We start from the raw sequence: 15,404 nt of genomic DNA on the forward strand, positions 1-15,404 counted from the left end.
CCACCCCTTGGAGCAGGTGTGGGTGTTGCAGCCCCGCCCCATTCCACACTGGACCTGGTACCACTGATGCATCTGTGGTTGGCAACTTTGATGAGCACCACTTTTAGTTCAGCATCAGCGCTCAGAACCTCTGCATGGCAATGGGCACCATCCAGTACTGACATGAAGACACCCATTGACTTCAAATTACTATTATGATATGACCATTTCCATGGCCCTCCATTAACCTGTTATGGATGGAGCCTCTCCATTTGTGCAATACACGGTGATGCTCGTTTCCCGCTGTGGCCTTAATTACCATTGTTACTATAGCTACAAATGTTTTGCTACATGTTGTTACACTCCTATCATTATGTTATATATCTTCCACTATCTTCCATATCCAGCACAACTGGATGGTGTCCCTGGATGCCGTTTTTAACTTGACACTTTATTTTGGTATTACTGTATCCGTTATGTAATGGCCTAATTAGCATACTGTTGTCACCATTTACACATGTGGGGTAATGTGTAAAAGGGGTTTGCGTCACAGCTGTGTAGGCGATTTGAGAAAAACTCCATTGGGTGCTGAAACCGAATAAATGTAACTTTCATTCACCATGGAGTGTATATGTATGTATATATATATATATATATATATATATATATATATATATATATATATATATACACACACACACACACACACACACACACTTTTACTAATTGTGTGTGTGTGTGTGTGAGTATACTAAAAGTATAAAAGTAGAAGAGAGAAGTGCTTGCCAAATAGCGTAATCCAGTAAAATGTTATGTGGTAATAAAAAACCTCTTACATATATTATTATTTTTCACTAAATAATTTTTCCCTCATAATGCTAAGGGAATTTTATTTCTGGTTTTTGCCAGTTATAATTGCACTGAATCGTAGCTAGCATAAATGCTTCATTCATTTAACATATTTCAGTATGTTTAGACACTAAGAAATATTATGCATTTAGTGTAGGTAGCTGCTAACATTGATTTGACCTTGACATTTTTCGATCAAAATATGCAACTAAATTGCAAGCCAATTTAGGAGCGCAGGGTTTTTTGTTTGTTTTCCATATATTTAATTCACTCTGGAACATCACTTATTTATTTTTTATACAGAAATATAAGAATTATAGGGAGCGTTATGTAGAGCAATAGAAGGAATTACAAGGAGTAATTATATGGAGCAATAGAAGACATTATAGGGTGTGTTTATATGGAGCAGTAGGAGTTATAGGGAGTGGTTGTTTGGAGCATAAGGTTATAGGGAGGGGTTATATGGATCAATTGGACAAGTTATAGGGAGCAGTTACAGTATACGGAGCATTAGGAGGAGTTATACTGTAGGTAGCAGTGATATGCAGGTCTCATACAGCACCGAACTGGATCATTCTGACAATGTGACCTGAAGCCAGCAGGTATCTGTCTCTGCATCAGTATAAATTAAGAAAAACCTCGCTCTAACCGTAATGCAGATAGTGGGTGTACAGACAAAAGTACACCGGGGTACAGAAAAAAAAGAAATCCCTTAGTTGGTGCGCCACAGATATAAAAGAGTAATGAAGAGCTGTGTATAGGAGCAGCAAGGTACTGCTTAGTAGGACCTATGTGACGATCTTGTCCTCACTGTTTGGGTTCGTTAAGTTGGTTAGTTAAAATGTACAACTTTTAATACGTTTGTTAAAACAGGCATACAGGTGATATAAATAATAATACAGATAATACCGTGGTAAGATTAACTGTAAAGTGGTTAATTCTAGGTATGGTAAATAATATACCTGTTTAACCAGTGTAACTGTTACAATGTAACTAGTCTCAGGTCTTCTTTGTAAATTGATACATGCACAAAAATTAAATAAGGAGTGCTAAATGTCTATGTGTCATAGACAGTTGTATTTTTTGAAGTCCTGGTGAACACTACTTTTATATACTATCTGCAGAGGTTGTGTGTGATCCTTATTGAATACAACCCACACAATTTGTGGGGATATCTGCCAAAAGGAGAATGGTGCTTAGTGCAGCAGAGGGTTCTTAGAAATCTCTGATCTGTGTGCCTAGGGTAATAGACATGGATACTGTCACGTTAGAAGTTCAGAGCACAAGTGATAGTGTGCACAGGTGGTATAGTTGGACTCGCTTGCGATCCTGATTGCAGTGTTGACACATGTTTACTGCATACCCCATGCATGCTTGCAGTGGCGTCACACTATGGGTATACGAGCTAGGAAGCCCTGATTGTGTTTACCTACCACACCACTATTAGGATTTTAAGACTTTCTACTCTATATACTAAATTTCACTGTGTAATAATAATTTTTTGATGTAATTAAAGTTTATTATTTTTGGTTTTAATACTGCTGATCTAATTTGATCTATAATGATTGACTATCAGAATACCCATCTGAAGGACTATGAAAGTTCTAACAATTTTTTCATTATGCATTGAGTGCAACATTTGGGGAACTTTGGATCATTTCTGTTCTTCACACTAGGTAAGGGGGGGGGGGGCACAAGTAGTGGGGGAGAGCAGGCAAGAGGGCACAGAGCAAAAAGTTTGCGCACCCGTTAGGTTTATAGTACTGGCTACAGCGATGGCGACCGAGACATTACACGTCGCCATAAAGTTGCACTCTGGTGTGCGATCTCGCTGGCGGCAAGGGGCTATGTGATTGGCTGCTGTCAGTCACGTAGTGCGGCTGTCTCTGTAAATCTCAATCTTTTGACTATAGTGATTTTGGTCGCTGTGACATCACACGTCGCTGTCGAGCCCACTATGGGCAGTCGCTACGTACTACATTGAGTTGCTTTGCGGCTGCACGCCGTCGCTGTAGCCAGGACTATAAGCGCAGCCTTAGAGCATGTGGAGACGTGAGGCTTGCAACCATAGGAGAAGAGCATTGGGGAGGCCTTCATCCAGCAGTGTATCGACAAGGGGTGAAGATGATATATATACACACACAGTAGAGTGTAAGCTCTGTGCTTACATACATATCTCTACATTACAGTGTAAGATCTGTATCTGTTAATGTCAGCGTGCCGCACTGGGTGAGGTTTTGCTAAATGTTTGCTGTAGCGCGCTGCACTTTAACGCAGCTGCACCTCTAGCCGAGCAAAACACGGCCTCACTGATTTTAGTCCTTTCATGTTGACACCGCTCATACAGCCTCAGATTTTAAAAACAAAAATAGTGTTGTAAAGAAGCCAGCAAATGACACTAAAAATAAAATCAGGGCAACAGACCCCAAATCAGTGACAGTTGCCATGGTGATTAGGGTGGCTGTGGTTTGAAGCCTAAAAACTATTTTCTCCACATGAAAGCCTTTAAAATGCACCTCACAAAGCTTTGCAGCAACCAGAATGAGCTAACAACCTCCTACTGATACACTGGATTCAATAAGGAAGAAGAAATGTGGTCGTGACGTCACCCGCCCCTGGGCTCTAGCAGGTGACGGCGCGCCCGCGTGACGTCACTTCCGCCAGGCCCCGGCGCTGGGCTGTGTCAGGATCCCGAGATTCGAGTGACAGGAGATTGCCGGGATGGGGGTGAACAACCAGAGTGAGGAGGACGGGGAGGGCTGCCGGTGAGAGAGGGGGCCGGAGGGAGGGTGCAGTATGGGTGCCTGTGATCAGAGATACCCCTCACCGCGTCTCCATGTAAACACTGGGTTTGTACATGTCATTCTGTCCGCAGTTTATATATATTTATAAACTCATGGACGTGTACTGTATGTGGAGATTATTGCTATATGCTTGTGCACATTTGTATGGCTTAAATATACTCATGTATATAGTCTAAAAAAAATACATGTAAAGTACACACATACATAGTTTGGCATTGCAATCCCTATGAGTATGTGTGATATATATATATATATATATATACATATACATACATACATACATACACACCCCCCACACATGTATCCATGTATAACTAGATGTGTATATAAAATGATATAATACATACAAGTGTGTGTATACATGTTATGAATAAACGTATATTTTTGTGTGTGTGCATATGTGTGTGTGTGTGTGTGTGTGTGTGTAAAAAGAAAGTACACCCTCTGAATTATATGGTTTTACATATCAGGACATAATAACAATCATCTGTTCCTTAGCAGGTCTAAAAATTAGGTAAATACAACCTCAGATGAACAACAACACATGACATTACACCGTGTCATGATTTAACAAAAATAAAGCCAAAATGGAGAAGCCATGTGTGAAAAACTAAGTACACCTTATGATTCAATAGCTTGTAGAACCACCTTCAGCAGCAATAACTTGAAGTAATAGTTTTCAGTATGACTTTATCAGTCTCTCACATCGCTGTGGAGGAATTTTGCCCCACTCTTCTTTACAACGTTGCTTCAGTTCATTGAGGTTTGTGGGTATTTGTTTATACACAGCTCTCTAAAGGTCCAGACACAGCATTTCAATCGGGTTGAGGTCTGGACTTTGACTGGGCCATTGCAACACCTTGATTCTTTTCTTTTTCAGCCATTCTGTTGTAGATTTGCTGGTGTGCTTGGTATTGTCCTTTTGCATGACTCAATGTCTGCCAAGCTTTAGCTGTCGGACAGATGGCCTCACATTTGACTCTAGAATACTTTGGTATACAGTGGAGTTCATGGTAGACTCAATGACTGCAAGGTTCCCAGGTCCTGTGGCTGCAAAACAAGCCCAAATCATCACCCGTTCACCACAGTGCTTGACCGTTGGTATGAGGCGTTTGTGCGGTATGCTGTGTTTTTTGTTTTCGCCAAATGTGGAGCTTTGCATTATGGCCAAACATCTCCACTTTGTTCTCGTATGTCCAAAGGACATTGTTCCAGAAGTCTTGTGGTTTGTTCAGATGCAACTTTGCAAACCTAAGCCATGCTGCCATGTTCTTTTTAGAGAGAAGATGCTTTCTCCTGGCAACTCTTCCAAACAAACCATACTTGTTCAGTCTTTTTCTAATTGGACTGTCATGAACTTTAACATTTAACATGCTAACTGAGGCCTGTAGAGTCTGAGATGTAACTCTTGTTTTTTTTTGCAATTTCTCTGAGCATTGCACGGTCTGACCTTGGGGTGAATTTGCTGGGACGTCCACTCCTGGGAAGATTGGCAACTGTCTTGAATGTTTTCCACTTTTGAATAATCTTTCTCACTGTAGAATGATGGACTTTAAATTGTTTGGAAATGGCCTTATAACCCTTCCCAGATTGATGGGCAGCAACAATTGCTTTTCTAAGATCATTGCTGATGTCTTTCCTCCTTGGCATTGTGTTAACACACACCTGAATGCTCCAGACCAGCAAACTGCTGAAACTTCGGCTTTTATAGAGGTGGTCACACTTGCTGATGATCAATTAATCAAGGGCATTTGATTAGCAGCACTTGTCTGCTACTTAGCATCTTAATTCCTATGGAAGCAGTAAGGGCGTACTTAGTTTCTCACATACAGCTTCTCCATTTTGGCTTTATTTTTGTTAAATAAATCATGACACAGTGTAATGTCATGTGTTATTGTTCATCTGAGGTTGTATTTACCTAATTTTTAGACCTGCTAAGGAACAGATGATTATGTCATGATATGTAAAACCATAGAATTCAAAGAGGGTGTACTTTCTTTTTCACACGTGTGTGGGTGTGTTTTTATATATTATATATATATATAATCACTGTACTGTTGGCCTAGCTTTAATAATCAAAAATGAATAGAGAATATACCGTATAACGAAATAAAATCATTTAGTTAGCCACAGAACGGTATCGTCTATTAATTTTTTTGATTTTATATCCATCTCGGAAAAATGGATTAACATTTCACCCCTACTAGCCAGTCTACAGAAGGGGACTGAAAGGTTGGTCCATTTTTTCCATGTAAGATATAGCTGTTTATAATGCTACACCTATTCTCGATTTTGATGTGTTGTACACTCTCTTGTGCTTTACATAGCTATAAAATATGGAAATTTTTGTTTCTGAAAATGAGCATTTTATCTTTTCATACTACTATATGTTTTATACTACTTGTGACCTCCCTGCTGTGGATTCAGTGTGACTTCTTGCTATATTAGAATATTATACCCACATTTTTCCCTGATCTCTGATGTGTTTTTGTCTGCAGTCATCACCAAACACATTTAATACCTTGTTTGCTGGAAATGAGCTATTGGAATTAGAGCCCATGTGGTTCTGTTGCAAAAAAGACTTGCTTTTTCTTTTGTATGTTCTGCTTTTTCTTTCCTTTATCCGCCCTGTGCCCTGGTCTCTCACTTCACTGTGAAATTGCCCAGGGATTATATGTTTCAGAGGAAAATTGCTGACAAATATTTCTCCTTTTAAAAGTGTGATGGGTATAAATCCCTAAGAGCACTATAAATTGTGGAATTATTACTTAGAAAAGCCATTCTGTAAAGAGCAGAGAATATGCATATTTTAACTACCGGTATTGGTTGTTACACGTGTGTGTGTATTTAGAGGTGATGTTGAAAGCTGAGTGCTTTCAGTTTAATTAACCAATTTTCAGTAGTGCCAGAGTTTTACCCATTGCTTCCAGAAGGCCTTGTTTAATGTCTGCAATCAGAGGTTTATCCAGATGGACTGGAACTGCATTCGTATCCTCTGACAGCTGATAGGTATTGCACAGCTTGTTAAGCTCCCTAATCTTCCCATTTGCACTAATATGACGTGTGCCGGGTGACATTCATCAGGAATGCTGTGTGTTAAAAGAAGAACCCGGTGACAGCTCTGTGGTTATGAGGCGTCTTCCTGCACTTGTCAGGACCTGCGCTAGCTGATAGTGACAAGAATAACTATCTGGTCACGTACAGGAGGGTCCTTATCTCCCTGTTTTCTGTAGTGGTGTCGCACAGTGTAACCTTCACTACAGAGAAACACTTTTCTAGCTCCAGCCTCACTTCCTCATTTTGTTATATCACCTTTACACCCCTAATTATTCTCATCACACTGTGCTGTGACTTCCCGCTGGAGTGAGCAGTTGCAGACAATTATTTGTGAGGGTCAGGACATGTTTTTTCTCAGAGCTGTCGACAGTTTGTGAAAAGCAAAAACTGACCACCGATCAGAATCTGTTGACCCACTTCTTGTGTGAAATGTCTGTCTCTCAGCTCTTCATACAGTTGCAGGTGGCTGTGAGATTTTGAAAACATAATAAAAAGTTACAAAACAAAAAAGGTGTGTGTGTGTACGCGCACATACGCGCGCGCGCGCACACATACATACATACGCACACATACATACGCACGCACGCACACATACATACACACGCACACATACATACGCACACATACACACGCACACATACACACGCACACATACACACGCACACATACACACGCACACATACACACGCACACATACACACGCACACATACACATACATACACACGCACACATACACACGCACACATACACACGCACACATACACACGCACACATACACACGCACACATACATGCACACGCACGCACACATACATACATACATACATACATACGCACGCACACATACATACACACGCACACATACGCACGCACGCACACATACATACGCACGCACGCACGCACACATACATACGCACACACGCACACATACATACGCACACATACATACACACGCACACATACATACACACACACGCACACATACATACACACACATACACACACACGCACACATACACACGCACGCATACATACACACGCACGCACACATACATGCACACACATGCACACATACACACATACATACACACACACACACACATACATACATACATACACATACACACACACACACACACACACACACACACACACACACATACATATACACATACACACATACATATACACATACACACATACATATACACATACACACATACAGGCATACCCCGGTTTAAGGACACTCACTTTAAGTACACTCGCGAGTAAGTACATATCGCCCAATAGGCAAACGGCAACTCACGCATGCGCCTGTCAGCACGTCCTGAACAGCAATACCGGCTCCCTACCTGTACCGAAGCTGTGCGCAAGTGGGGAGACTATAGAACCTGTTACAAATGCGTTATTTACATCGGTTATGCACGTATATGACGATTGCAGTACAGTACATGCATCGATAAGTGGGGAAAAGGTAGTGCTTCACTTTAAGTACATTTTCATTTTACATACATGCTCCGGTCCCATTGCGTACGTTAATGCGGGGTATGCCTGTACACACATACATACATACACACACATACACACACATACACACACACTCTCTGATTACGTTGCTGTGCTAGTGACAAAACACGTTGCGCTACTCCCACATCCGTCCACTGACAACAACACGTTTTTGAAGGCGAACATGGGCTGCTGAAAAGGAACTCCCCGTCAGAACAAGGGTCCGGTTGTTGCCTGGGAACTCCATACCGGAACGAGAATTTGTGTCTAGAGACACCAGCTATATATCCAGGAACTGCTTCCGTTTCTACCCGGGAGCTCCCAGAATCCTCGCACCCTTTCTCCAAACGTGACGGCTGGTAACAATCGACCAATTGTCTCTTGCATGCAATTTTGCACTTTACTCTTGTACGTAATTTTCTACCTACCTGTTTATATTGAATTTCCTAAGAATTTAACACTGGCGCGCCCGCGTCTCTTCTTGAGCTGAGGCTGATCTGACCTGCCACCACCCGCTTATTTCCAGCAATAATTTATAATCATTTTTAATAAGTACATTGATTAGGATGAGAAAAAAATGAGCACATATTTTGGCGCAATCATAAAAAGTTTTGTGGCCTGACATAGTGAAAATATACATCTTCAGGTGTGTGACAATACGATTCTTTGTCCTAATAAATTAGTCCGACACTGGTTTCTTGCAGTTCCAATATATATTTATTCTTGAGCCGTTTACAATAACCTTCAGGCAAATTCAAGCAAGGGCAGGTTAACAATGGAGAACAGTCTTCGGCTATGTATTTCTAATCTGTTCTGACACGTTCTGCTCTCAAACATGATTCATACAGTTTCCTAGCTACTAAATTAACCTATTCATGGACTTTTAAGCATTAATCAGATTAGAAAGCCGAAAGCTGCGTTTAGTAACAAAAAGAATAGAACAAAACAAAGCCTGGGTGTACAGCCCATATTCTTATCTAATCCTTGGATATGAGATGGTATATGTACCAATTTATGTTCTGCTCTGTCTCATAAACAATAGTTTGCCCCAAATTAGCTTTTTTTTCTCACCTCCTCCCAATCAGTTTAACAAACTAACATTACAGAATAGAGTCTGGGTAACCAAATGGATAATAAATAGCAGACAGGATGGATTCCGAATCACTTGAATTCCATTTACACATAGCAGCAAGAAATTAACATGGTTGGACAAAGGAGAGTACTGGACTGAATTCCAAAGCATATCAAAAGACCAAGAGGACTAGCAAAAGTAAGATGGAAGGATGAAAATAGGAAATGTATCGGAGCAACATGGTGAAGTGAGGCTTGTAATCGCAGTACCTGGAAGATCATTGAAGGGGCCTTCCTCCAGCATTGGATCAACCAGGGCTAACGAGAGAAATATCTATGTATTCTGAATGGACTAAACATCTCTCATACAATATTGCCTCTTAAGATGTATCATTGTCTTTTTTTTTTTTTACATTTTTTTTTTTTTAATGTTTTTAGCAAACTGAAGGTGTAAAAACCTGCTAATGGGAAGGGGGGAATCCACCTTTTTCATTTCTATTCTGTTTCTGCCTTTTTACAATTTCCATATTGTGTTGTACAGTGAAATCCTCTGTGGATGCAGATCCTGCCCTGTGATATGCAGGCTGTCTATTCTGATGGTGCAGCATCATATTCCTGTACGTGAGGGTTCCTGACTGCTTGTATTATCCGTCCCTGAGACTCCCTAGAAATGTAGCACCAGATACTGTAGCTGTCAGAACTGCACTCGGCTGTATCCCACGACTCTGTCTGTGGAGGCCTGAAGCATGCACCATGTTAATGTAATCTACATGATCTGATGTGGAAACCTCCAATAAAATGATCCCCTCTTCCATCCTAGTACTTCCCGAGGGAAGATAATGTATTTATTTTTTCAGTGGATCTAGGCGCTGCTAGTTCCCTCTTTTGCTGCCAGTAGCAAACCTCAAGCACTCAGTGAAAGGTGTTTAAAAAGCTGTCAGGGTGGTAACCCTGCTCCTCATCAGTTTGTTCTAAAGTAGTCAAATAATAAAGCAAAGTTTGTCTTTATCACCAGAACCCTCATTATGCTAATGATTGGTGTAGAATGTAGAAAGAAGGTATCTATTAACATTTAAACCGTTAAAGTGCCAGGGGTCTGGCAGCACCAGTGTGCCACCGGCACTCCTAAACTCTGGCACCTGGATGCAGGAAGTGCAGGGGACTCCACTTCTGTTTTGATCGAGCTGGACGCTCCATTGGCGAGGTCAGTCCTAATTAGCCATAAAAATACGTGCATTTGTCCAGGACATACCTGGTACGTCAAAGTGCCCCTGGCGTGCCAGGTGCGTCAATAGGGCACTGTACAGTTTAAGCACATAGCGGGAGCGTTTTTAGGACCTTCTCTATCTTGTGTTCTGATCGGTACCCGCCTGCTGCTGCCCTCGCGTATGTGTGCTGATGTTTCTTTCCGATGTCGCTGGCACCTGTTTGATATCTCATGTTGGGCACATGCTCTGCCAGCCTTGTAAGGCAGCATGGTGCCAAGGTGGCGCTGTGCTTTGTGCCAGGCTGGGTGGTTGTTAATCACACTGTAAATGGTTAGGTGCAACATGGAGCTTTGTTTTAAGTGGGATCATTGCATGGTATAGGGCTACTTTTAAGGTGCTTTATGCGGTGGGGGCGGGGCTGCTTCTGTCTTCTGTTTTACCTCTACAACCTTTCCATCTGCTTGTTAGATGTCTGTGCACAGCATTTAATAATATAATTATAAAAAAAAAAAAAACTACCAGAGGGGCTACTTAGTCCATGCCGTGCACTGCTGGTTCTCCTGGCAGTCAAGGAGTTATTAATATTGTTATTAGGTCCCTCCAAATATATATAATTGTCCAATATCAGTACGAATACGTTGAATTTGCTGTAACATCCGATAAGGAGCACCTGGTTTTCCTAGCTTGTTCCTCCTTTAAAACCTGTAAAAGGAGTGACCTTGTATTCAAAAACCCTTGGTGCTTGCAACCCCCCCCCCCTCCCTTTTCTCTCCCCCCTCCCTTCTCTCTCCCCCCTCCCTTCTCTCTCCCCCCCACCCTTCTCTCTCCCCCCCTCCCTTCTCTCTCCCCCCCTCCCTTCTCTCTCCCCCCCTCCCTTCTCTCTCCCCCCCTCCCTTCTCTCTCCCCCCCTCCCTTCTCTCTCCCCCCCCTCCCTTCTCTCTCCCCCCCATCCCTTCTCTCTCCCCCCTCCCTTCTCTCTCCCCCCCTCCCTTCTCTCCCCCTCCCTTCTCTCTCCCCCCTCCCTTCTCTCTCTCCCCCTCCTTTCTCTCCCTCCCTTCTCTCCCCCCATCCCTTCTCTCTCCCCCCCTCCCTTCTCTTCTCTCTCCTCCCCCTCCTCCCTTCTCTCTCCTCCCCCTCCTCCCTTCTCTCTCTCCTCCCCCTCCTCCCTTCTCTCTCTCCTCCCCCTCCTCCCTTCTCTCTCTCCCCCCTCCCTTCTCTCCCCCCCTCCCTTCTCTCCCCCCCTCCCTTCTCCCCCCCCCCTCCCTTCTCTTCCCCCCCTCCCTTCTCTTCCCCCCCTCCCTTCTCTCCCCCCCTCCCTTATCTCCCCTTCTGGTATATGTACTGCATATTAATTCAATTTGCACTGGAAATAAGACAAAAATCTCTGCTTTTCTGTCATTACCAAGATTGTTTAAAAAGATTAAAAAAAAGAAAAGAAAAAACAGCAGCAAGCCTTGTACCACATGGCATGTGTATGTTATAATTTGGACATATGATGAAAGATGGTCCTTTAACTCATTTGGTGCCAAATATGCCAGAAACAGCAAGAACCGGTTCTACCAGAAGGTTTAGTTTGCAGTAGGATCTTGCCTGAGAGCTCTGACATTTCCAGAGATAACGAACAAATATGGCATCATTTCCATGTGATGTTACACAAGAATGGAACTTGCAAAATGTATCCTCCTTTCCAAACGCCTAGGCAGTGACGAGTCCTTTTTCGTAGTCTCTTGTGAACGCCACTTCCTCGCTGCACTCTTTCCAATACACACTTCTACTGGAAAGGATCGCCTCTTCTGTGTCCAGCACTAAAAATCAGCCATTTTTCCCTTTCAAAATGTTTGGTATGTTCAGGAACTACAACTCATTTTGCTGAATCTTTTTTGCAGAAGGGGTGAGGGGTACGATGAGCATGGTTGCTCCAACCATTGAACTAGACACACATTATTTATAGAGTTTTGTGAATCAAATGTTATGCAAGTTCTTTAATTCATAGAAACCAGAACGTGGCTGCAAATCGGCAACAATATCCCCACCTGATAGTCAGATCACAGGCCCCGAAGCAATACGCAGCGCAGGTGCCTTATCGTTGCTCGGGAAGGTAACAGACCTGAAATCTTCCCAAGTGAAGTAGAGATCGTGGTTAATGTGTCTCATTGGAGGCGTCATATAAAGCTTGGGAAAGACACCGGGCTATCGTGAATATAAAAGCAAGCCCAGGATCACATAAGGTCTGAGGTTTTACAGCATGGACAGACTAGGTGTGGGCCAAGTGCTTGTCATTCAAATTCGATGTTTCTGAGTCTCCTCTTTTGCTTCCCCACAGCTTGATTGAGGACTGTCTCCCCCCTCTGCCCAGCCCCCCCTCCAAGAAGACCTCCCCAGCCAAGCGCAAGAAATACTACATCAACCGAGCCATACGCAACTCCGAGCTGACCCCCAGGGCCAAGGGGCGCAAGAGCCTGCACCGGCTGGAAAACAGTGAGACGTCCCTCACCAGGAAGGGCAGTGACGGCAAACAGGGGGGCCAGGGGGGTCTGAAAATAATTAGGCGACCTCCTGAGCACCCCTAGCTGGGGATCATTATCCCACTAACTGCAAGGCTACCTGTGTTTGAATGTTAACATAGAACATAATGACCTGAATATTCCCAAATGGCTACAGGTCATGGCAGAGGTGATTATACATAGAGCCCTGTGGTCACCTGGTAATTTAACGGCCCATTACTGCCATTTGTCCCTCTATCAGACGTCTATGAGGAGTAGTTAGCAGTGTTTGATTATGGGAGTTTGTGTAGATGCTGAGTAACACTATAGGCTGCAGCATATTTCTTTTCAAGCAATGGATAAAATGCTCCAGTCTATTAAGAGAAAAATCTGAGTTGCATCTTCCCCAGTCAATTTATAAAATGACACTTCCATGCTGTCCTTGGGGATTATTTCATTTATTTTTAATGTTGCAGCTCTCCCGAGTTCTCCGCATGTAAATACATAGTCCCGTGGCTGCCGTTTTTCAGTCATAGACGTAATAGGGCTGAGGCTCGGGCGATGAAATATTTACTCCTTTCGTATGAGCCGAATGTTGCAAGTTGGTAATATTGCTTCCGTTTGCTGTATTCTGCTCTTACCACAGATACAGTATATGGAGGGACGAGGGAGCTGCTGCTTTGAAAGATGTGTGTGTTGCACTGTAATTGCACCTCCTATGCCAATCTTTGCCCTGTAATAAAAGAGTTCAGTACTTGTAATCAGCATCCATCATTAAAGGTCTCCAAGCGATCACTTTTAATGAGACAGCTGATTAAAAGGAAGACTCATTACTTACCAGAAACCTGCGGTGTCCCAACCTCCTGAAAAGGCTTCATCCAGCCCTGCTGCTAATGTAACAGTTGGTGTACACCAGGCAATCCTACTCTCTCCATCAGAGATATATGAAGGGGGAAGAAAGAGGGAGTGCATAGAGGCTGGCTGCTGCTCCCCTCACTTTGAGAAACAGGGTACCCCCACACTCTTGTGAGGGTCATAACTCAACCTCACCTGTCCAGTTCTTGGCTGCTGTAACAGGCGTGTGTAACTTTAACCTTTCAGTGCCAAAATGCCCCATGGGATTAGCATGCAAGGAAGGAGAAAAATATCTCCAGTCAGCATCAGAGGAGAGTATTGTAGCAGTGGCACTGTGCTTGAATGCAGGGAGCGTATAATCCCGAATCCAAGGAGGTTATGGTCCTTTTTTAATCTTGGGGTTGGCAATAGGTCCGGTCCCGTTTGTTTTTTCACCGTGCCAAATTTACCTTCTTGCTGATTGGTCCTTCGTGTTATTTTTTTCAATGTATTTTTAGCAGCGTAGAAATTGCTGTTTCCTGTGCTTTCTGCCAAATAATTTTTCATTTTGAAAAACAAAAACAGCAAAATTAACTAGCGCCATGTTCAATTATCCCAGAAACCTTAACCCTTTTGCTGCCAGAGGGACTGCCGTGCAGTGCAAGCCCACCCAGCAGCGGAAGCGTCACCTCCCGTAAGCGGCTGGGCCCAGGTCACTGCTCTGACCCTGCTCTTTGCTGTCCCTCCAGCTCGCTACCTGATGACTCTGCTGGAGAGAGAGGAGTGCGTCTCGGAGGAGGGTGAGCCCCGAACCTGCGCGTCTCCCAGCATTTTCACAGAGGCCTGTAACAACGAGACCTACATGAAGGTACGAGGGGGGGGGGTGAGGTCAGAGGGGCTTAGACTGTGTTGGGACTAGAGCTCCAGTTCATCCCTCCAATGAAAAAGTATTACTTCCTGGTTTTTAAGGGGGATTTAAATTACCGTGTAGTAGGAAGCCTTGACTGATGTTGAAGCAGCTTCATATTGGCCAGAGATTTGGTAGACATGGTTTCCCTTGGAGGGAAGATTAAAATCTGGTAACGTCACCGGTAAGTATCTACAGAACCCAGTGGTGCCCGGAGCTGAAAACAGCAGGGTTCCCGGCTCAGCTTCGACCATCTACCCCTCATTTCTACAGAGATCTGTGCCCTATTAACCTACCAGCTTTTGATTCCACTTTGTGCCCTCCCTCTCCTTTCTCTGCTTGAGACTGACAACCTGACCAGGACAAAAATTCAGCCCTACTCTACTCTCTTGATCTACATGCCCCTTGTTCTCTGTATTGTATTGTATGTCTTTATTTATATAGCGCCATTAATGTACATAGCGCTTCACAGTAGCAATACATGTGGTAATCAAATAAATAACAGATAATATAAATAACAGATCATGGGAATAAGTGCTTTAGACATAAAAGTAACATTAAGGAAGAGGAGTCCCTGCTCCGAGGAGATTACAGTCTAATTGGTAGGTAGGTAGAACGTACAGAGACAGTAGGAGGGAGTTCTGGTAAGTGCGTCTGCAGGGGGCCAAGCTTTATGTATCATGTGTTCAGAATATCCACAGTGCTA

The 15,404-nt window shown here is 43.2% G+C and overlaps 1 protein-coding gene across 3 annotated transcripts in view; it reads left to right on the plus strand.

Annotated features, from left to right (window-relative positions):
- Window positions 1-3,452: 3,452 nt before the first annotated feature.
- Window positions 3,453-15,404, plus strand: part of R3HDM4 (R3H domain containing 4) — a 28,061-nt gene continuing 16,109 nt past the window's right edge. For 2 of the 3 annotated variants that reach the window (XM_075611466.1, XM_075611469.1), the window contains exons 1-3: window positions 3,535-3,677; window positions 12,798-12,952; window positions 14,541-14,659. In XM_075611466.1, the coding sequence (XP_075467581.1) occupies window positions 3,625-3,677; window positions 12,798-12,952; window positions 14,541-14,659 (327 nt within the window). In that variant the 5' untranslated portion in view covers window positions 3,535-3,624. Of the gene's footprint in view, window positions 3,678-12,797; window positions 12,953-14,540; window positions 14,660-15,404 lie in introns of all 3 variants that reach the window. The other variant, XM_075611468.1, reaches the window with a different exon arrangement.

Source organism: Ascaphus truei, chromosome 8 (assembly GCF_040206685.1).
Source record: "Ascaphus truei isolate aAscTru1 chromosome 8, aAscTru1.hap1, whole genome shotgun sequence".
In the NCBI taxonomy this organism is placed as follows: Eukaryota; Metazoa; Chordata; class Amphibia; order Anura; family Ascaphidae; genus Ascaphus; species Ascaphus truei.